Source organism: Macaca nemestrina, chromosome 11 (assembly GCF_043159975.1).
Source record: "Macaca nemestrina isolate mMacNem1 chromosome 11, mMacNem.hap1, whole genome shotgun sequence".
In the NCBI taxonomy this organism is placed as follows: Eukaryota; Metazoa; Chordata; class Mammalia; order Primates; family Cercopithecidae; genus Macaca; species Macaca nemestrina.
This window is the reverse complement of record NC_092135.1, coordinates 122,487,552-122,511,601: the sequence shown is the minus strand read 5'-3', so window position 1 is coordinate 122,511,601 and position 24,050 is coordinate 122,487,552. Positions and strand designations below refer to the sequence as shown.

The window sequence follows — 24,050 nt, the reverse complement described above, 5'->3', positions numbered from 1 at the left end:
TTTTTTTGGAGACAGAGTCTTGGTCTGTTGCCCAGACTGAAGTGCAGTAGTGCAATCTTGGCTTATTGCAACCTCCCTCTCCTGGGCTCAAGCTATCCTCCTGCCTCAGTCTCCAGAGTAGCTGGGACTACAGATGTGCACCATCATGCCCAGCTAATTTTTGTATTTTTTATAGAGACTGGGTTTTGCCATGTTACCTAGGCTGGTCTCAAACTCCTGAGCTCAAGTGATCCACCAGCCTCAGCATCCTAAGTGCTGGGATTACAGGTGTGAGCCACCATGCCTGGCCTATCTCATCTTTTTTCTTTGCTTTTTTAGAGAGAGGGTCCGATCCTGTCACCCACGTTGGAGAATTAGTGGCATGATCATAGCTCACTGCTTTAAACTCTTGGGTTCCAGTGATCTTCTCATTTCAGTCTCCTGAGTAGCTGGAACTATAGGCACGCATTACCATGCCCGGATAATTTTTTAATGTTTTATAGAGATGGGAGTCTTGCTACGTTGCCCAGGCTGAACTTGAACTCCTGGCCTCAAGCAGCCTTCCTGCCTTGGCCTCAAAGTACTGTGATAACAGGCATGTGAGCCACCGTGCCAGGCCCAGATCCTCATCTCTTAAGGGTAGAATTCAGTTCAATTTTTGGAAACAGTCAAAAGATATTTAGCATTAATTGTATTGAATATGGTACATAGTTGAAGATATTTTAATATTTTAAGAGTACAACATATGTTACCTCTCTATACTGAGAATTGTCTCAGATTCTGAAACTCAGGTTGCTAAAAAAAGTTCCAAAAATATTTAACACAATTATCAATCTTTTAAGTGGTGTGTATAGCTTTTCATAATCTACCTAAGGACAACAGATAATCTAATATGATATTATATATAACAGTTAATGAACACTTATATACCAGCCACTGTGTTGTGTTGTTTCATTATAAATATCTCCACTTTAAAGATAGGAAATCGAGGTTTAGAAAGTTTAAACAACTTGCCTATAGTCAACCAGGAAGCAAGGATAAAGTCAGGTTTCAAACTCAGGTCTCTCTGTCTCCAAAGTTCAAGCTTTTAACGCTTACATAATTTTTGTTTTCTTTTAAAAAGAATAGTTGTTAATATATAGTGTTTTGATTTCCATTACAGTTTTAACGAATATAGCACCTAGAATTGATCTTTCAAAACAAGATAATTCAGCCTGTTTTAGATAATCAGCTTCTTTCATTTCTAACATTGTAGCGAAACTTGATACTTTTTCCTCTTACCAAGTTTAATGACAGTTAGTTTCTCTGACGGCACTTTCCGTTTCATATCTTAGCAAGATTTTAATAAGAATAACCTACTGGATAAGGTTGCAAACAGCATTTTTTAAAATTGCAAGATTACCAACAAATGTACCTTCTTTCCTTTCCTCCCTCCCTCCCTTTCTCTCCCTCTCTCTCTCTCTCTGTCCTTGTTTCTTTTTTTTGAGACAGAGTCTTGCTCTTGTCACCTGGGCTGGAGTGTAGTGGCATGATCTTGGCTCCTTGCAACCTCTGCCTCCTGGGTTCAAGCTATCCTCCTGCCCCGACCTCCTCCCCAGTAGCTGGGACTACAGGTGTGTGGCACCATGCCCGGCTAATTTTTGTATTTTTAGTAGAGATGGAGTTTCACCATCTTGGCCAGGCTGGTCTCGAACTCCTGACCTCGTGATCCGCCCACTTCGGCCTCCCAAAGTGCTAGGGTTACAGGCATGAGCCACCGTACCCTGCCAAGTGTTTCCTTTTCATTAGAGGCTCTTTTCCAGCTTCCAATTAAAAATAAGTTTGTTGACAAGTATCGGGGGAATCTTTCCTCCAACTGATTTAATTGGTAAACGTCCGAGTGGTGTATGTTCACGCCCGCTGGTGGGATTCCTTCCTGTGTGGTTTCTCCTCTTTGTGGACCTTGCTCTCCCATTTGTTTGCTCACTCGATGAACTCAGGCATTTTCAGTCTCTCTTCTCTGTTACCAGAGGCCCTCATCATCTCCTTCAAACTCAAACAAGCAGATTTTCCTTGGCTCGATGGCTCTGATATCTTGCCTTCTTTCTATGCCTGGCTTCTCAGTTGAGCTGTCTGTTTTTGCCCCCTTCTGCTGCAAACTGACGGTGCTTCTCCCTCTGCCATTCTGCACGCTGAGCCTTCCTCTAGCAGTTGATGAATCTGCTCTCGGGAGGGCCAGCAGTGCTTGAGGACAAGACATCAGTAGCATTGGTACATGTGGGCCACTCCTGCCTTCTTGAAATCTTCTCCTCTGTGGGCTGCCATAACCCAGTTCTTTTAATTAAGGGGTTTATTTTCTCTGACTATTCCTTTTCTGTGTGTGTGTGTGTGTGTGTGTGTGTGTGTGTGTGTGTGTGTGTGTGTGTGTGTTCAAAGACTCAATTGTTTCTTCCTCTCTCTAAATCATGTTTTCTCAACCTTGACACTGTTGACATATTTTGGATGAGATAATTCTTTGTTGTGTGGGGTGTCTGGTGCATTGCAGAATGTTTAGTGGCAGCCCTGATCTCTATCAGTCGGATGTCAGTAACACTGGCCCACTCACCCCTGAGTTGTGACAACCAAAAATGTTTCTAGACTTTGCCAAATGTCCCTTGGGAGACAAAAATCACCCCAAATGAGGACCACTGCCCTGCACCAAAGATCTCCCCGCTGAGGTTATGAAATAAAAATCACCCTGTGGATTTGGTTATCACTTTCGTTCAACTTAATCCTGTACTTGAATTTCCTCTGTCTCTTGAGGTTTTAGCCTCTTTCCTACTCCCTGTAAGACCATTTAAGCATAATGTCTCATCCCCATCCCAAACTCAATCCAGGCAAAACCAAGTCATCATCTGCAGCCCTCCTCTCCCCACCCCCGACTTCTCCAGCTCCGTTCATTCTTCTCCCATTTGCCCAGATTTTGAAACACCAGTTGTTTTTAAAGCCTTGTTTTTTCTCAGAACCCCCACATCCAATCAGTCCCCAGCTGTTCTAATTTTCCTTGGGAGTCATTTCTGCTTCCTGCCTTCCTGCTTTAAGCCCACGTTGCTTCAAACGCAAATTATTATTACAGCATTAGCTCTTCGCCCTGGCTCCAGGCATTCTGTTTCATCCTGCACAGCGCTATCAAAATACATTTTTAAATGACTGCCAAATTTATGTTCCTTCTCAGTTCAATAACAAAAGGTGAGAAAATCAAATTAAAACGTCCCTGCCTGGCTTTAAAGACCTTCACATCAGACCTCTACTAGAATCTCCCTTTGCAGGCCAGTTGTGGTGGCTCATGCCTGTAATCCCAGCACTTTGGGAGGCTAAGGCAGGCGGATCACTTGAGGCCAGCAGTCTGAGACCAGCCTGGCCAACATGGTGAAACCCCATCTCTACTAAAAAATATAAAAATTAGGCTGGGTGTGGTGGCGCCTGCCTGTAATTCCAGCTACACGGGAGGCTGACGCAGAGAATTCATTGAGCCTGGGAGGTGGAGGCTGCAGTAAGCTGAGATCGTGCCATGGCACTCCGGCTTGGGCAACAGAGCGAGACTCTGTCTCAAAAAATAAAATAAAATAAAGGATCTCCTTTTGCCACCTCACTTCTTCACCATCCCAGCCTTCTTACCCTCCTCTTCCCTCCAGAGCTCTGGGCTCACTCCCACATGCTTTCTATATTTTATGTATTGTGTATTTGCTTTCTATATTTTATGTATTGTGGTAAAATATGTGAGACAAAAACTTACCATTTTCATCTTTTAAAAAATTTAGGAAACCTTCTTTCTTTTAAAAAATTGTGGTAAAATACACATAACAATACTTTTACCATCTTAACTATTTTTCGAGGGTACAATTCAGTGGCACTAAGCACATTCACAGTGTTGTGCGACCATCACCACTATCCATTTCCAGAACTTTCTCGTCATCCCAAACAGAAACTCTGTACCCGTTAAATCAAACTCACCGTTCTCCCGCACCCTTGGTAACTTCGACTCTACTTTCTGTCTCTGAGTTTGCCTATTCTTGGTACCTCATATAAATGAAATCATACAATATTTGTCTCTTTGTGTTTGACTTCACTTACCACGATGTTTTTAAGGTTAACCAGTGGCTGTAGCATTTATTACAATTTCATTTACTTTTATGGCTGAATACTATTCCATGCTATGTATATCTGTATCCGTGCGTTACTTGAGCTACTCCTTAGCCAACGATGCCTTTCATTTAATCTTCAATTATCCAATTTCAAGGCTCTGATCAAACTCCACCTCCTCTTTGAAACCTCCCACGAAGCTCAAGGGCACATTAATTCCCATTCCTGAGTAGAACATTGCATACCTAAATATTTGCAACACATAACTGATTATATATTTTCCCTTTCTTGTATTTTATAATGTGGGACTTTATGACTCTCCTTCTCTTTTCAGTATTTTATTACGCATGTTTCTTTCCAGTAGAGTACTTGGCAGACAGCTGCTTCTGAAATACTTGTTGACTGACTGACTACTTGTTTTCAGGAAATCAGTTTATCTCTTTAAAGAAGGTATATACAGAAACTGGTTTGGCATAAGCAAGTGTGTGTTTCATTTTGTTTTATCAACAGATATTTAGCTGTATTCGTTTCTATTTTCTTTATTAGCCATTTAGAATAAAAGAACATAGTGGCTCTGCAAGTAGATAATTTATTTTCTTCTTCTCTAGCATTTCTTGAGGGCTCTGTGTTTTCATTCCTGAGTCTCTCAGCTGTACACTCTCAGGCTCTGTTAACTCCCTCTTAGTTTCTCTCATTCCTCTCTCATTCTCCAGCCCCACCCGCAGCATACCCCCACCCCAAACACACACAATCCCACTTCTACACCCTTGCTCAATACTTTATGTTGCTGTGAAAGAGGCATTGCTCAGGAGGGTCCTGCTATTACAGGAGAGCACGTTGCCATTGGTGGTTTTGGCCAATTGATGAAAATAAGTACCTTTCAAAGGATCAGTTAATTGCAAAAGTCTGGTTTCAACTCTAAAGTGAGCCTGACACTATGTAGAGGTTTCTTATTATCTACCTAAATTGTTTCCATGACGTCATTTTTTCCCCCAGTGTTGAAGAAATCCTCTCTTGCTATATCTTCTTGGAATCACTTACAAAAGAAACATTATTTTCCCTTCATGATACGAGTCTGCCCCTTAACAGCTTAATCATTTTTCAATGATGTACTTTCTCTTGTTTTTCAAGAGTTTAGAATTATAAATGAGTGACAATCTTTCTGTTAATCACATAATGCTGATGTTCCTTGAACTTGAAGAACCTAGCTCTCAACTGTAACATTTTACAAATATTTCTTAGAAAGATGATCTCTAAATGATCAGAATTCCTACAAATGCATTTCAATTTGTTTTTTGGCAAGAGCTTAATTCTCCCTGAAGGGATTCATCTCATTCACTCAGCATTATGTTTCTCCTGGAAATTCTTCATTCCAATGCCAAACATCTGCATTTCTATGTTAATAACGTTACACTCACTTTTGCCCTATGCTTTAAGGATCTTACACTTCTCTTTAAAAAAAGTGGATATTCTCCTCTCTTAAGAGGATTGTGCAAATGTCTAGCCATATTAATAAAAATCATTATGAATTTTCTTAAGACTTTATATCCACCTGATATAGAATAATTTGGGGCCTAGTTTATAGATGCTACATTCTCATTCGCTTCTATGTGCAAAAATTCATATTTTGTTAAGCATTAAGTTTTATTTATTTATATAACAGATATTTAGTGATTACTTATTGAATGTTAGGCACAGTGGTAGGCACTGGACATATGATAACAAAGAAGGTGTATATAACCCTGCTATTCCAGATTACAAAGTCTATGAGAAGATACACAGGAGTAAATAGCCAAGTACAAAATGGTGTGGCGAGTACTCAAATACGAGAAGTTCAAACTGTGCTGTGAGAGCTAGTAATAATACTAATGATGATGATAATAACAAATGCACGCATGGCACGGCTATAATTTAATCTTCACAACTCTACGATGTTGGCACCTATTTATCTTCTTTTCCATATAAGGAAACTGAAGGACAGAAATATTAAGTAAGTGGTCTAAAATCCTACTGCTAATAAGTGGCAGAGTGGATATTTAGTGACACCTAAATCAGATTTAGTGATATTGAGAAGGCTTCCTTCTCAATGCTGTGCAAGCTTGGAGCTAACAATGAGAGGAAGTTTCAGGAAAAAGGGCTAGAGGAGGCACATCCCACATAGAAGGAATAATATGTATGAACCCTGGCATAGGAAAGGGCAAATCATGTTCAATTTCAGCAGGTAGAGGCTGAAAGGGAGAAAGTGGTGAATTACCAGTGTGGTGTAAGAAGAGACAGACAGTAAAGGGTGAGGCAGGCCACATCCAAGGGCTTAGATTTTTATCTTCAGAAGAGTAGGGCGTCATTGAGGCAGGATGACGGTGTAATCCAATCCTCTGGTAGGGGAGCGGAGAATGGATTTGTGGGAGATGACAGCATCTGTGGGGACTTCCACTGGATGGCCACTGCTGTAATTCAGACAAGAGTTGATGACGGCTTGCTCCAGGGTGAATGACAGTGGGAGCAGAGAGAGTGAGTGGAATGTCAGCGATCTATAAGAGGAAGTGTCCATGGGGATGGGTGGCTGGTTGTACCCGGGGTATGGAGAAGGGTGACCGCTGCTCTTGCTTGGGTCATGTGGGAGCTAATAGTGCCATCTTTTAAGATAGGAAAAAGAGAAAGCAGAACAGACTTGGTGTGAGAGGGAGATGAGTTCATGGTGCAGATGATTTGGGGCAGGTTTTGTCTGAGGGATTGGTGGCTGGAAGGCAGTTGGATAGATAGGTATGAAGCTTAAGAGACAGTTGAAGCTTATGGGACAGATCTGAGGTGTAGTTACACTTTTGGGAGCCTTCATCATTTAGATGATAACTGAAGACCTAGATGCCCATGAGATTGCCCTGGGGCAGGTAAAGTGAGAAGAAAAGAGGAACCAGGCCAGTTCTGAAGAACGACAACATTAAATGAACCAACAAGGGAAGAGGCTCCCTTAATGGAAATGGAGAAGGGACGGAGGGAAAGGCAGGAGAAAATCCAGTGGAATTTGTTGGCAAAGAAGCTGAAGAAAAAGACTTTAGGACGAAGAGTACAGACTTCGATGTCAAGTTCTACCAAGAACTCAAGAAAAATGAAGGACAAGTGGGCTGATTGTAGATGATCTTGGCAAGAGCAATTTCAATGGAGTGGTAGGAGAGAATTACCAGCGTGGTGTAAGAAGAGTCAGACAGTAAAGGGTGAGGCAGGCCACATCCAAGAGCTTAGATTTTATCTTGTCAGTGGCATGAGTAGAGAAAATAAGGGGAGGTTTGTAGAAAAACATGACTGTACACAAATTTCCTATAGAGGTTTGACAGTGAAGGGGAGGAGAGAGAAACCTGGAGGGAAAGAGAGGGTGGAAAGAATGTGCTTTTCAAGACAGGAGACTTGAACAAGTTTAATTGCTATTGGAAAGGAATAGGCAGAGAGAGAGAGAGAAAGAAGAGAGGGAGAGAGATTAAACATCCAAGATAAGAAAGTGGGAAAAATGAATAATTGATAGGTCAGGGTCACCAAGAAGGCGGGAGGTGATGGGAATATTGGCCCAGGGACCGGTCACTTTCACCTAGTGAGAATGGTGAAGCTGCAGGTAAGTTTCGCGATAGCAATGAGAGTGTTGCTAACTGGTGACAGCATCTGCTTTCTTAGTAATCTAGATGGTGAGACCACCTGATGAGAGAGAGTGGGGGCGATGGTGTCGCTGAAGGTTTCAGGACAGTTCTGAAGGTTTTAACAGCTGCTGGTTGAATGGAGAGAGGTGACGAAAGAAGCAGGCAGACTGGCAGATAGCCTGGGAGAGGCTGGGGCAACCATTTCACAGACACATGCGTTTCTGTGGCATCCTGAGCACATGTTCAGAAAATGTGGGCAGGTAGACGGATGAAAGGTGGGGAGATTTTGTGGGAGTCTGTGACAGAATGGGAATAGCGAGGGGAATTGGAGATATTGGCGAAGAAATGGTTGAAGTGATAGTCTTTGGACTCAGATTGGCTCTGAAGGGCAGTGCGGATGGGTGGGGTTGACAGGGAGAAGCTGGGGATTGGGAATGTTGATGTTGAAGAGCGGATGTGATGGGGAATTGATGCTGGAGCTTGTGGCCTCAGAATGCCCGGCTTACATAGAATCTTTCAAAGATGGGACATTTGCAGGTGGAGAAGGCCCAGTGGAGGGGCTGTGGGACTGAGTGACAGAGGTGAGTGGAGGGGTGAACTGGGCTGGCCCAGGAGGGCACTTCCTGGCTGCCCTGAGATGTCTCAGCACTGGTTGGGGCTTCAGGACCAATTTCATTGTGATCTGACATTGATTTAGGTGGCAAGAGGGAGATTACTCAGGCTTCTCTCCCTGTTCACAGTTGCTAGAGAATGAAATACAAGCCCCAGAGTCAAAGTTATTGATTTCCTTCTCCAGATTGGATAATCTAATATCAACCCTGAACCATTTCTGAGTATGGAAATATCCATGCCAGTTTCCATTTCTAGAAGAAAAAGATGTCATTGGGTCAAATAAAAAGGTACATTATGATACAAGGACAGTGTCAAATGATTCTCCAAGAGGCAATGATGGTAGTTGGCCCTTTGAAGGACTGAGGGAGTTTGTTCTCCAGGGGAAGGGAAACCCCAGCTGACATTTCGGAGATAGAATTTTTTCCTCCTGATTTTGAAAGGATAAGCAGATAGTTTTCATTGGACAGTGAGAATTTGGGGGTGATTTGAGGTTGGGGTGGGGAGAAGGCTTTACTTTTTATTTTACTCATTGGTACAATGAAATTATTTTTATGGTGATAAATTACTACTTTTATAATAAAACTTTTTTAAAAAAAACACAAACAGTTGAAAAGAAAAGAAAGGAAAGGAAGGGAAGGAGGAAGGAAGGAGAGAAGGAAGAAAGGAAGGGAGGGAGGGCGGGGGTGTGGAATTAGAGCAAAGAGAAATATAGAGAGAGATAGCTAAATGAAATTAGGCAAAGAGTTTTTCAGAAATGTGGAGGAGAAGTTCAGCTGTATGTGATAAGAAACAGACTCACAGCAACTGCAAGGTAACTGACTACTCGAAGCCTAGCTTTTCTGGCTCCATGGCAGTAGTTTCCAAACTTTGTTGCACATTAGAATTACCTGGGGAGATTTATCAACTGTGATAGCCAGGCGTACTCTGAACTGATGAAATCAGGAGGTCGTGGGCTGGGAGCAGGTTTCATTGTTTTTTAATGATTCCAGGACGTTCCCTTGTGCAGCAAAGTTTGGGAACAGAAATTTCTCCTATGGGTTTGCATAAGGTCACGTGCCGCAGTGCAGTGGGCATCCCTTCAACAGTATCGCCCCCTAGAGAGAGTTTCTGATGCTGGCGGAAGCTCTCTTCAACACACTCTAGGGCACCACACTCAGCTGTGGTTCAGTACAAACACATCTGGGATGGGGGTTTCAGGTGTGTGTGGCTCTCTAATGAACTGGCTTGGCCCAGGGGTTGAATTTAGATATTCTAGAATAGTAGTTTTCAAGCTGGTTCTGGGAAGCCCTGGGAAACTAGGGAGGGGGTCCAGTAGGCAGAGGCTACCCTCTGCACTTCAACCAGGGCTGCTCTAATTAGATTGTTTCATATTTTGGACTACCAGTTAATCCCAGCATTTTGGGAGGCCAAGGCAGGTGGATCACTTGAGGTTGGGAGTTTGAGACCAGCCTGACCAACATGGAGAAACCTCATCTCTATTAAAAATACAAAATGTAGCTGGGCGTGGTGGAGCATGCCTGTAATCCTGGCTATTCGGGAGGCTGAGGCAGGAGAATCACTTGAACCTGGGAGGCGGAGGTTTCAGTGAGCTGAGATTGCGCCATTGCACTCCAGGGAAGCTCTGTCTCTCTCTCTCTCTCTCTATATATATATACACACATATAAAAAGAGAGAGAGAGAGAGAATCATTGATCTAGAATAGGGCTTGGTCAACTGTGGCCCGGGAACTAAAAATAGTTTTCTATTTTTACATGATTGGAAAAAAAATTCATGACACATAAAAAGATATGAGATTCAAATTTCAGGGTTCATACATAGAGTTTTACTGAACACAGCCATTCATTTATATATTGTCTATGGCTGCTCTGCGGCAGAGTTGGGTAGTTGGGATAAAGACCATATGGCCGGCAAACCCTCAGATATTTACTGTCTGGCTCCCTGCTGAAAATATTTGCCAACTTCTATTCTAAAAGAATCAATGGAAGCCCTTGTTTTTTTGTGTTTGTTTTTGCAGTTTGGTAATAGGCATCTCATCATTTCTATCAGAAAATTGAGAGAATGTACATGTGCGTCATCTGTACAACGAATACGTTCTGTGTGTGTGTGTGTGTGTGTGTGTATGAGAGAGAGAGAGGGAGAGAGAGAGAATTTACTCATTTCTAGACCTGTTTTCTCACTGCCCTGATTTCTGCCTTCTTGCCTCGTAAGATAAATATGTATCATTTTTTTTCTCCCTTGAAATAGACTTCATTTTTTTTTTTTGCAGCAGTGGTAGGTTCACAGCAGAATTAAGCAGAAAGAACAGAGAGTTCCCATATACCACCTTCCCTCCCAAAAGAGCATCCTTTCCTGTCAACATCCCTTATCAGAGTGGTACACATGTTACAACTGGGGAACCTACAATGACACATCACCGTCACCCAAAGCCCATAGGGTACATTAGGGTTCATTCTCGGTGTCATACATTCTGTGGGTTTGGACAAATGTATAAGGATGTGCATCCACCATTACAGTATCATGCAGAGTAGTTTCACTGCCCTAAAGTCCTCCATGCCCCACCTATTCAACCCTCCCTCTCCCCACCCCTGGTTGATCTTTTTACTTTCTTCATAGTTTTGCCTTTTCCAGAGTGTCGTATAGTTGGCATCATATGGTCTCTCTCTGTCACCCAGGCTGGAGTGCAGTGGTGCAGTCATAACTCAATTTAACCTTGAACTCCTGGGCTCAAGGGATCCTCCTTCTTCTGCCTTCTGAATAGCTTCTGCCTTCTGAATAGACTATAAGTGTGCACCACACGTCTGGCTAATGTTTTTATTTTTTGCTAGTTGTCCAAGCTGGTCTTGATTTCCTGGCCTCAAGTAATCCTCCCACCTCAGCTTCCCAAAGGGCTAGGATTCCAGGCATGAGCCCAGATGGGCGTCTTTCAGTTAGTAGTATTTATTTCAAGTTCTTCCGTATCATTCTTCTTGATATTTGATTAAGGGCTGGGCCAGGTAGGGATGGATCCTGGATACCAATTTCCAAGGGCTGTTATTAAAATGGAAAAAATGGACTTTTTCCAGAAATCTTCTTGGGAAGAGTGTTGTGCATGGACTAGGATGCAAGGCTCCCAAGGGTCAAAGTCTTAAAGGGGAGGTCAGTGAACTCCATTCTGTGGAGGGAGAATGCAGTCAACTGTGGGGTGAGGGTTTTGCTGAGTGGGGTCTGTAAGTTTGTAACCAGAGTGGAATTGCTAAGAATTAAAACACCTGAAGTTCCATAGAAGATGTGCCCCCTTTTTGTTTTCTCCCATAATACCAGTCCTCTAATCTAAATAAATGGTGCCCCAAGAATTTAAAGGACATTGCTGCCAAATTTTTAGCCTGCCTGGAGTGGTCCCATGTCTTAGAATGGCACAAGATACATATTTTTATTAGAAGGATCACCAGCTTTGGAAGATTGAATTCTTACTTCAATCCTTAACTTTAACCACATGTTTTGGTGGCGTTTTAAATTTCTTTTTTTGCATGGTTGCTAATAAATACATCATTAACAACATCCAGTGAGGTCACTAAATGACATGTGTGAATGTCTGCATTGTTTGAACAACTTGCTGTACCAGAAATGTGGTGTTGTCAATTGACCATTTGATTCCCAAAGTCTTAACCTTATCAAAAACTTAATTTAGGGAGTCTCAGAGAGAGGTATTTGGAACTGGGGCTGATTAGATACCTCATAATTATATTGTACTTATCACTTCTGTTCAATTCAACCAAATTTACTGAAAGTCTGCTATGGACATGGCATGGCAGAGGGTGAATGAGGCATAGTCAGCTCTTGGCACTTAGTTAATGGAAATTATGTTTTGTATGTTCCTCCTTTTCTTTTCCCTTAGGTCCAGCTGAATCCAGAACTTGGTGTTAAGAATGGCACCTTGGGAGCTGGCATGCTTCCCCTGGGCTCTGGGCTGACTTCTATCTCTGCAAAGAGGACCTTAGAACCCAGGATCCAGAGGAACCAGGGCAAGAGGTCCCAGGGGCGTTCTCTGGAGCTTCCTGAACCCACTGGGAGCCCCACATCAGAGAGCTGTGGTGGCACTTTGTGGAAAAGCCCTGGCCGGTCATTCCAGACCAGCAACCCAGCTATGGGTTCCCACCTACACCTGTCTTCTCATCACCTTGAATCCGGGGCCAGAATGAAGGTCCTCAACCGGGAAAACAACTTTCAGAAGCTTGAGGCCGAGACGAATGTTGACACTGGGTTCACCATCATAAATTCTGAACCCACGCAGATTTATTTTGGTGGATTTCCAAGGGATTTGCAGACCAGCCAGCCACCATTCTGCTTGCCAGCCTCTTCCTTGGGGGTGGCTACCTCCAAAAACAACAGTGTCCTTAAGGAAAGTGTCTCTCCTTTGCCACTTGCTGGCCAAAGGGACCTTGGTACCAGGAAGACAATTTCAAAATGTCTCTTTCATCTGCAAGTTCAGGGTGAAGAAAAAGAAGAAGACGAAGAAGAATTCTTTATATAGCATAAAATAAATGTGGTTTTCTAAAACACAAGATCAGATAGAATGTTCTAGAAATGGAGTACGGACCCAGAATCAGCCTGTTAGTTGTTCATCTGAGAGGGTCTGAATGCTCCCCATGCACAATCTGTATTGATTTTGTTTCAAATGTTCAAAGTCTAAAGGTGCTGGGAATGATTGTTTATTTGCAATCACAGTCATAAGAGAACACAGCCAACACACAGGGAAAAAACCGAATGCCTTTGTTCCCTGGAGATGCACTAACCCAGCTGGATGTGTTGAATCCAGCACCTATCAGGATAATTGCATTGTATGCAAATGAATCGGTATGTTATACAACACTAATTAGTGTCTGTAATTTGGTTTTAATTTTTACTTAGGTTGCATAGCTCATCCCCCTGGACAATATGGACTGCTATTTATCCTTCAATGCTTTTTAATTTTCATGTGACCTCTTTTGGTAACTAGGCCTTGTACACCACATACCCTCTTGTGATTTTGCCTTTGAAGTTGTTTGTATCTGGAAAGAGTGAAAATGCAAAGAGTTTTGAAAATTATAAACAGTTAATTTTGTTTTCCTGTTTAATGAGCCAAAATACTGGAAGCCAGAAAATCAGGTTAAAAACGAATGCTAGGCTCTAGGGTTTTCCTGCTCATCTGCTTCTCATTTGTTTCTGCACTATGTCAAAGAGGACAGTGGTTCTTGCTACAAACCAAAGAGGAACGTTGAGCACAGTGGGAAAATTGGACTGGTTAATCTGGTCACTGGAGCAGGACTTGGGTTCTTCTGGCCACATTTTGACTCCCAGATTCCTTTACAAAACACACTCATTCATTCATTTATATATGTTCATCCAATAAACATTTTTTGAATGCCCATATTTGAATAAGACATGGTGTATATGGTACATATACATTCAGGGGCCATGAAACCCAAAAAAGTATTTATGGTTTCACCACTATAATAAATTCATTCTACCAACTCTTAAAAAGATATTGAATTCCAAATACCTTCCTCCAAAAACTTTTTCCACAGTTGAGGCCCACACTTGCCACATAATGGTGTAATAAGCATTTGCACCCTGCAGATGGAGACTGGGCATATTGTGAATTGCAATTATAATTGCAATGGACAAATTCTCAGTTGCTCATATGCAGAATTTTTTGGTTATGTCTGTACACACAGTTTTTAAAAAACCTGAGTCCTGTGTTTCAGTTCATTTATAAGGTTATTCAGTTGCATGAACTTCACTCTCAGAACAGATGTTACATAAGAGTATAAATGTTGATTTAGCTGGATCTTTTGGAGACTTGGATACTTACTACACCTAACTGGAGACAGAGATGAGTTCAGCCCTAAAGTCAAATCTTGCAAAAGTGAGTCTAGGCTGATTTTGGGTGCTCTTCTCGGCAAAAGGGATAGAAACGGAGGAGAGTTGTAAATGGACAAAGACAAGACTCCTCAGTTGATATTTTTTGTCCTTAAAACATCAACATATTCTCATTCCCATTTTCTCTCTCCCTCCCCTAGACTACAATTTGATTTTAGAAAATGGGATGAAGAGTTTAACTTTGGTATAGCTTTCTATAATAAGAGTTAAAAAAAAAAAAAAAAAGGAAGTTGCACTACTCAACTTTGAATAAGCACAGCAGGAAGAAGTTTTGAAATTTACTTCCCACTTTTTTTGATGTTATCTAAATTTTCTTAATATAATACCTGAAAATTATAAAGAATATTGAGAAATGTGAATCAGGCACTTTACAAAATTGACTTGTAAAATAATATACCCTTAAAATGTCATCTATTCTATCCTACTTGTATTATTCAGGCTTCCCTAGAGGAACACAACTAATAGGATAGATGAATATATGAAAGGGAGTTTATTAAGGAGAACTGACTCACAATCACAAGGTGAAGTCCCACAATAGGCTATCTGCAAGGTTAGGAGCAAGGAAGCCAGTCCAAGTCCCAAAACCTCAAAAGTAAGGAAGCCGACAGAGCAGCCTTTGGTCTGTGGCCGAAGGCCCTAGAACCCCTGGCAAATCACTGGTGTAAGTCCAAGACTCCAAAGCTGAAGAACTTGGAGTCTGATGTTCAAGGGCAGGATGCATCCAGCATGGGAGGGTGATGAAGACTGGAAGTCTCAGCCAGTCTAGTCCTTCCATGTTCTTCTGCCTGCTCTATTTTAGCCACACTGGCAGCTGATTAGATGGTGCCCACCAGACTCAGGGTGGGTCAGCCTCTCCCAGTCCACTCAGTCCACTGACTCAAATGTTAATTTCCCTTGGTAACACCTTCACAGACACACCCAGGAACAATACTTTGCAACCTTCAATCCAATCAAGTTGATCCTCAATATTAACCATCACACTACTCAATATAGGAATTCAATTTTCAACATGATGGGATGGAAATACTAGTGGACTAGGCGGGGGAGGCCCAGATTTTGGTTTCACTTTTTAAATTTACTATTGATTTGACCTTGAGCATGTCAGGCTCCTTGGTCCTCTGTTGCTTTATCACCTGTAACAAAAGATTGTTAGGGAAATCAAGATGATGTATATGAAAGCATATGGATTTCATGAAGCATTATAAACCTGTGAGTTTTTTATGATTATTGTATTATTTTTTATATTATATAATATAGTGTATTATTAATACCATTGGTCCTTCGGACCCACAGTTTAAAAATGTCATGAGAACAAAGGGCTTTTTTTGAAACAAGTTTTAGTGAAATCAATGAGGCAATAAAAATAAATTCACCTTTCTGAGATTTGTACAACATGTGCCATTTACTTTATGTTTCTATAGCTAAGAATAAAATTATTTATAACAAATAATCAAATGCATCCCAAAGTTCAATAGAGATTATATACAACAGGGATAAACTATGAACTAGCTCAATCCAATGTATCAAATTAATCTTAATTAAATTATACAGTATTCCCTAAAAAGGTATAATGTGTCACTTTTTAAATCTGAAAACCTTCTGATGATCAGAATACTTTACTTTTCTATAAATAAAATCCATATCTATTGTGAGTTCAGTCCTAGACTGCTGCAATAAAGCAAGTCCCATGAATGTTTTGGTTTCCCAGTGCATATAAAAGTTATGGTTACAATATACAGTAGCCTATTAAGTGTGCAATAGCATTATGTCTGAAAAAACCAATGTATATACTTTAATTAAAAATATTTTATTGCTAAAAATTGCTAATGATCATCTGAGCCTTCAACGAGTCATAATCCTTTTGCTGGTGGAGGGTCTTGCCTTGATGTTGATGGCTTCTGACTGATCAGGGTGGTGGTTGCTGAAGACTGGGGTGGCTGTGGCAATTTCTTAAAATAAGACAACAATGAAGTTTGCTACATCAATCAGGACTCTTCCTTTCATGAAAGATTTCTCTGTAGCATGTGATGCTGTTTGGTAACCTTTTGCCCACAGTAGAACTTCTCTCAAAATTGAAGTCAATCCTCTTAAACCCTGCTGTTGCTTCATCAACTAAATTTATAGAATATTCCAAGTCCTTTGTTGTCATTTCAACAATGTTCACAGTATCTTCATCAAGAGTAATTTCCATCTAAAGAAACCACTTTCTTTGCTTATCCACAAAAAGCAACCCCTTATCTGTTCAAGTCTTATTATGACACTGAAGCAATTCAGTCACATCTTCAGGCTCCACTTCTAATTCTAGTTCTCTTGCTCTTCTTCTGCTAATTGACAACGCTCTTGGTCACCCAAGAGCTCTGATGGAGATGTACAAGGAGATGACTGTTGTTTTCATGCTGCTAACATAACATTCATTTTAGCCCACGGTTCAAAGAGTCAGTTCTACTTTCAAGTCTGCAGTTACTTCCTTCACTGAAGTCTTGAACCCCTCAAAGTCAATCATGAGGGCTGGAATCAGTTTCTTCCAAACTCCTGTTCAAGTTGCTATTTTGACTTCCTCTCATGAATCACAAATGTTCTTAATGGCATCTGGCATAGTGAATCCCTTCCAGAAGGTTTTCAATTTACTTTTCTCAAATCTATCAGAGGAATCACTATCTATGGCAGCTATAGCCTTACAAATTAGATTTTTAAAATCCTGAGACTTGAAAGTAGAAATGACTCCTTGATCCATAGGCTAGAATGGATGTTGTGTTAATAGGCACGAAAACAACATTTATCTCTTTGTACATCTCCATCAGAGCTCTTGAGTGACCAAGTGCATTGTCAATTAACAGTAATATTTTGAAAGGAACTTTTTTTTTTTTTTTTTTTTTCCTGAGCAATGGGTCTCAACAGTGGGCTTAAAATATTCAGTAAATCACACTGCAAACAGATGTGCTGTCATCCAGGCTTTCTTGTTCCATTTATAGAGAACAGACTGTGTAGATTTAGCATACTTCTTCAGGATCCTAGGATTTGCAGAATGGTATGTGGGCATTGCTTTCAACTTTAAGTCACCAGCTGCATTGGCCCCTAACAAGAGAGAGTCAACCTGTCCTTTGAAGTTTTGAAGCCAAGCATTGACTTTTCCTCTATATAAGTCCTAGATGGCATCTTCTTCCAGTGAAAGGCTGTTTCATGTACATTGAAAATATTTTGTTTAGTGTGGCCACCTTTATTAACGATCTTAGCTAGATTTTACAGACAACTTGCTGCAGATTGTACATTAGCTCTTGCTGCTTCACCTTGTACTTTTATGTTATGGACACAGCTTCCTTCTTTCAAACTCACAAGCCAACCACTGTTAGCTTCAAACTTTCCTTCTGCAGCCTCCTCACCTCTCTCGGCCTCCACAGAATTGAAGAGAGTTAGGACCTTGTTCTGGATTAGGTTTTGGCTTAAGGCGATGTTGTGGCTGGTTTGATCTTTTACTCAGACCATTCAAACTTTCTCCACATAGCAATATGGCTGTCTGGCTTCCTTATCACTCATGTGTTCCCAGGAGTCATACTTTTTATCTTCTTTAAGAACTTTTTTTTTTTTTTTTGCATTCACAACTTGGCCGTGTGGTGCAGGAAACCTTGCTTATTTCAGCTTTTGACATGCCATCTTTACTAAGATGCACCGTTTCTAGCTATTTATTTATTTATTTATTTGTTTTTGAGACAGAGTCTCTTGCTCTGTCACCCAGGCTGGAGTTGCTCACTGCAGCCTCCGCCTCCCGGGTTCAAGCGATTCTCCTGCCTCAGCCTTCCGAGTAGCTGGGATTACAGGTGCTTACCACCATGCCTGGCTAATTTTTGTAGTTTTTTTTTTTCAGTAGAAACAGGGTTCTGCCATGTTGGCTGGGCTGATCTCAAACTCCTGACCTCAGGTGATCCGTCCACCTCAGCCTCCCAAACTGCTGGGATTACAGGCATGAGCCACCATGCATGGCCTCTAGCTTTTAATTTAAGTGAGAGAGGTGCAACACTTTCTTTCACTTGAACACTTGGGAGCCATTGACTCCCAAGGGTTATTAACTGGCCTAATTTCAACATTGTTGTGTCTCAAGGAGTAGGAAGGGCTGAGGAGAGGGAGAGAGATGGGAATGGCTGTTCAGTGGAGCTGTTACAACACATATGACATTGATGGATATGGGCGCTATTTGCTATGTCTCCAAATAATTACAGTAGTAACATCAAAGACCACTGATGACAGATCACCATAACAGATATAATACTAATAAAAAAGTATGGACTATTGTGATAATTACTGACATGTGACCCAGAGACATGAAGCGAGCCCAAGCTGTTGGAAAAATGGTGCCAATAGAGTCACTTGGTGCAGGGTTGCCACAGACCTTCAATTTGTAAAATTAAAAAAACAAACAAACCAGTATCTGCAAAGAACAATGAAGCAAACACAATAAAACAAGGTATGCCTGTATAGGTATATGAAAAATCAGTTGCATTGCAGTTGTTTGGCTATTTTTAGTCTTATTAATAATATTCCACACTCTTTGCAGGTATTATTTGTTCATTGCTAAACGTTAGCAGAGATGGTAACATTTGGAAGCTTGCAAACATATTAGTCTGTTAATGGAAGTAGAGCAAGGGATGCGAGATCTGAGGGTGGAGCAGGAGACGATAGGAAGAGACGGACACACCTTGGTTTACAAAGGCAGGTGAAGCTGAAGCCTCAGCAGCAGCCGCCATGTGCCTTCTGGTTGACGGGAACTTTGTAAGACAGCCTTGGTCTTTCCATTGCCCCTTCAACAACCTGCTCGGTCACTCCAGCTACGCATGGAAGAGGTGCCGGTGAAAGGCCCCTTTCTTCCCTCCCAGAGAAAGATGGAGAAAGGGGAAGGGAAACATAAAACAGAAGAACGGAGCCACAAGCACTCACTGCATTTTCTGTTGATTAAAAGCTCCTCAATTACATGTCCATGTTACAAAATGTATTCAGAAGTTCCAGAAACAACTCACTACTGTGTGACTTCCTATTGATCTTTCCCTTTCTCTCTGTTCCTTTCTCTTCCCTTTTCTTCCCTTTTTATTTCTTTTCCCTTCCCTCCCTCTTTTTCTCCCTTCTTTTTGTGCTTCAATTTGATCCTCTCTTTATTCTTTGCTCTGTTTTAAAATACCTTTTCTTTTCTGTATCTCCCAGGATTCTCTCAAGGGACTGAGATGCAGCTGCAACTTCTAAATGGACCTCTTCGGCTAAGCTCAGAGAATGAGAAAGAAGAGGTCTCCGAGGAAATTCTCCCCGGTTTCCAGTTCATTTTCAGGATTCTGCTCTGGGTCAACGAAACTCACATCACTTAGAAACAAGCTGATCTCTGCATCCACAGCTCCCTCGTTTTGCATCTGCTAAACCCTTACCTGAGGTTTGAGATGTTTCTTAAACATTTCTCACAATTTGCAATGTTTAAAATTCACTGTAGCAAGTAAGAGGAAAAGGTGCTTATGGCCCCCAGGTGCTTATGGTCCCCAGGCCACATAATTAGGATGTATGTTACTAAAAACTTGGTTTCATCAAAATTTATTTTCTAATATAATTATTTTAAAAGTCTTGTTATTCCAGAGAACCTAGCTGGGTTATTGGAGACACAAGGTCTCTCTTGTTGGAAGAAGAAACATATTGTTTTCACAAATCCCAGTTCTGCCAGAGATGTTTCTGAGGTGAGTCTTTTGAGAACAATAATTATTTTTTTTCCTTTGTACTTTGTTACTTATTTTTTTACCTTTAATTGGTATGATTACATATTCAAAATTTAATAAAAGAAATATTCATTGTCTATTTCTTTTTTGGACACTATTATTTTTTATTTGTTTTTAGACATTCACTTCTGAATATTATCATAATTAGTTTCATTGATTATAGCTCAAAATAATTTTGTCATATATAAAATTTCTGCCGTATGTCAAAAATGCAACTTAGGCCTTTCTTACATAAACATCTGCATTGTCAAGCAAAAAGCTGCTCTTAACTGAGTTTCTTTTTTTTAACTTTTAAGTTTGGGGATACATGTGCAGGTTTGTTTTATAGGTAAACTTGTGTCGTGGGGGTTGGTTGTATGATTATTTCATCACGCCAGGTATTAAGCCTGGTACCCATTAGTTATTTTTCCTGATCCTCTCCCTCCTCGCACACTTCACCCTCTGATATGCCTCAGTGTCTGTTGTTCCCCTCTATGTGTCCATGTGTTCTCATCATTTAACTCTCACTTATAAATGAGAACGTGCAGTATTTGGTTTTCTCTTCCTGCATTAGTTTGCTAAGGATCATGACCTCCAGCACCATGCATGTCATTACAAAGGAAAAGATCTCATTCTTTTATATGGCTGCATAGCATTCCATGGTGTGTATGTATCACATTTTCTTTGTTCAGTCTGTCATTGATGGGCATTTAGGTTGAGTCCATGTCTCTGTTATTGAGAATAGTGCTGCAATGAACCTACGTGTGTGTGTGTGTCTTTGTAATAGAATGATTTATATTCTTTTGAGTATATACCCTGTAATGGGATTGCTGGGTCAAATGGTATTTCTTTCTTTAGGTCTTTGAGGACTTTCCACACCATCTTCCACAGTGGTTGAACTGATTTACACTCTCACTAACGGTGTATAAACGTTCTTTTTTCTCCACAACCTCTCCAGCATCTGTTATTTTTTAACTTTTTAATGATAGCCATTCCGACTTGTGTGAGACGGTATCTCATCGCAGTTTTGATTTGCATTTCTCTAATGATCAATGATGTCGAGCTTTTTTTCATATGATTGTTGGCTGCATGTATGTTTTCTTTTGAAAAGTGTCTGTTTATGTTGAGGACAATAATTCTAGGGAGAGACAATAATACTGAATTAGAGTTGATACTGATGACAGAGCTGTCTGGTACTTCCCACACGCGAGGCACTCTCTTGAACATTTTGGTCTTCACAAAAGTCCTGTGGGGTAGGTGCTATGATGATCCAAACTTTACAGTTGAGAAAACTGAGGCACAGAGAGAGGTCTAGAGCCTAATCCTGGACTGTACAATGAGTCATGGGCACAGTTAGGATTGGAAGCCAGGCTGTTAGGCTAGAGTCTGTGTCTCTGACCACTAGCCTAACAACCTGGCTTCAATCTATTAGGAAGAGGGGTGCAAGAAGAGTGACCTGAGCCTCACATGGTCCATGCTGCCTCCACACTGTGCACACACACAACTGGCGCCACCCTGGTTTCCTTTCTGCTCCTCTAGCATGCTCTACTTGTTCCATCTGCCTGGAGCTGTCTGCCTAGACCTGCCTAGTGGGCTCCTTGTCATGGAGTTTCAGGATAAAATCCCTGTTGCAGGGGCTTGACCAGCTGACACCTTATTAGAACAACCCTGGTACCCAAGCCCTAGCCCAGTGTCAGGACCAGAGTAGCTGCTTTTACAAATAGTTTGTTCAACCAATGCACAGCAAGGAATAGGAATGTGCAAGAAACTTCCATTCTCTGGAAGCCAGAAAGTAAGAGATAGTCTTAGTGAGTTTGGGCTGTGTATTAGTCTGCTTTCACACTGCTAGTAAACATATACCTGAGACTGGGTAATTTATAGAGAAAAGAGGTTTAATGGACTTACAGTTCCACATGGCTGGGAAGATCTCACAATCAGAATGGAAGGTGAGTGAGGAGCAAAATCACGTCTTCAATGGTGGGAGGCAAGAGAGCTTGTGCAGGGGAACTCCCCTTTATAAGACCATCAGATCTCGTGACAGTTATTCAATATCACATGAACAGCAGTGGAAAGACCCACCCCCGTGGTTCAATCACCTCCCTCCAGGACCCTCCCACATGGGAATTATAGGAGCCACAATTCAAGGTGAGATTTGTATAGGGACACAGCCAAACCATGTCAGACTGCTATCACAGAAAACCATAGACTAGGCAGCAATTTATTTCTTATGGTTCTGGAGGCTGGACATCTGCGTTTAGGCTGCCAGTATGGTCCAGTTCTGGTGGGGACTTTCTTCTTGGCCTGCAAATGGCCACATTCTCACTGTGTCTTCATGTGGTGGAGGGAGACAGAGGGAGCCAATTCCCTGGTGCCTCTTCTATTAAAGGCTCAACTTCCATTATGAGGACCCCACACTCAAGACCCCATCACCTCCCAAAGGTCCTACCTCCAAATATCATCGTATCGTCATATTGGGGGTTAGGCTTCAACATATGAACTCTGTAGGGGGGCGGTGCACAAAAACATTCAGACCGTAGCAGACATGAACTGTATCATTCATGTTTGTATCCCAAGTTCTGGGCCCACTCCAGAGAGCCCTCTCTGCTTTTCTCAGGTACATACTTTTCCTAGTTTGCCTGTTGGATGCAGAGCTTACAGCAGCAGTGGCTTCTTTCTCATCTCATCCTTATTAGTGTACAAGCACCACTGCCCGTGTCTTTCATGGTTTGTGCTGTTGTGCTCTATCTGAAGCTCACTCCCAAGGTTGGGGCCTCTTCTGTTGGTCCCACAGGCATGTCCTGTGAGCCAGATCCCAGAGCTCATTCAGGCTTGATGGGGCTCCACCAGCCAGGATCACTGCAGGAGCCCTGGGTGCAGCTGAAATGAGGGGATCTGGGGATGTGGGGGCTTCTAAGGAGCAGTTTTTCTCTTCAGTCAAACGATGCTCAAGGGTCACAGCAGAAATGACGCTGTCACTCTCATGACATAGGGCTGTTTGAGTTCCTGCAGGCACTGATGGTGGTTGATTCAAGCTAACATCCATTAAAAGTCATGGTTCCTTTATGTTCCTCTCACGGGATTGCAGTTGCATTTGGGAATCTTCTCTTGCTTTGTGCAATGATCTAAATCACAGAATTAAGAAGGACTGAATTTCAGCAGGACTTTTTAGGGAGTGTGTATCTATTTACCTTGCTTTTCACCCTATCAAAAGTCTGTCATTAGAGGGCACTGTTGTAACACTATCTAAATTACTGAGGCAGAATCGCCAAACCCTTTCTTCCCCCTCCACTTCACCCCAAGAGAAGACATAGTAGATATTTAAAAGTTAATTAATGCATAGAAAGTTCCCCCATAGGAGTCTTGGTGGGAGGCAGAGCTCGCCTGAAAGATGTCCCATCCTCATCTCCCCTGACTTGGGCTCACGACTTACACTTGGCCAGTCAGCTAGTCTTACCTGGAGTTCTGATGCTCACATGCAAGAATGGGGCAGATTTCTTTCGGGTGGGGAGGGGACGTGGTCAGCATTGCTCTGATCAAAGGAAGAAGTGATGTCCAGTCTTTGACTGTGTGGGTGGTGGAGGCTTTGGACCCACCTGATTCTGGGCCTGATTTTGCTTGTGATTCTGCCAAAGTTCTCGTGTGTTTTCTGAGCCCAGTTCTCCAGCCTTCTGATAAATTCATTGTCAGCCTGAATCAGCCAGAATCGGTTCTGCTCTTACAGCAAATAATGGAAGCTGATACAGGTGCAGCACTGATTGGGTTACGGCCAAGTACAAAATTGGGGTACAATGTTAAGAAATTGAATTTTCAACGAGATAAAGATCTGAAAAATTTTTGGGGGGTTCCATGTCTCCTGGATGTTCTGTTGGCTTTGATTCTTTTACTCTTTTCCTTTTGATTTGCTCCTTTCTCCTTTCCCATAGCTTTGACAGTAAGGGGCCCGGCTCCTACTCCTTTAGCAGGCTAAGAAGGAAGCAGGAGGGGTCACAAAGATGGAGGCAGGGTCCCTTTGGAGAAGTAGGTCCTCCTGTTAACTTTTGTCCAGGCTACACAAAACAAATCCTGCAGGCCACGTGTGGTCTGGCCTAGGTTACCAGGACAGAACCTCAAA

General features: G+C 41.8%; 1 protein-coding gene across 2 annotated transcripts in view; it reads left to right on the top strand.

Moving 5' to 3' along the window:
- LOC105481320 (family with sequence similarity 124 member B) overlaps positions 1-23,238 on the top strand; it is a 32,549-nt gene extending 9,311 nt beyond the window's left edge. Inside the window, exons 2-3 of one of the 2 annotated variants that reach the window (XR_011610080.1) lie at positions 12,193-13,151; positions 19,407-23,238. Coding sequence is in view for 1 of the 2 variants with exons in the window: in XM_011740827.3 (XP_011739129.2) it covers positions 12,193-12,828 (636 nt within the window). In the remaining variant the exon portion in view is untranslated. Of the gene's footprint in view, positions 1-12,192; positions 17,099-19,406 lie in introns of those variants that run through there. The other variant, XM_011740827.3, reaches the window with a different exon arrangement.
- The last annotated feature ends 812 nt before the right edge of the window (positions 23,239-24,050 follow it).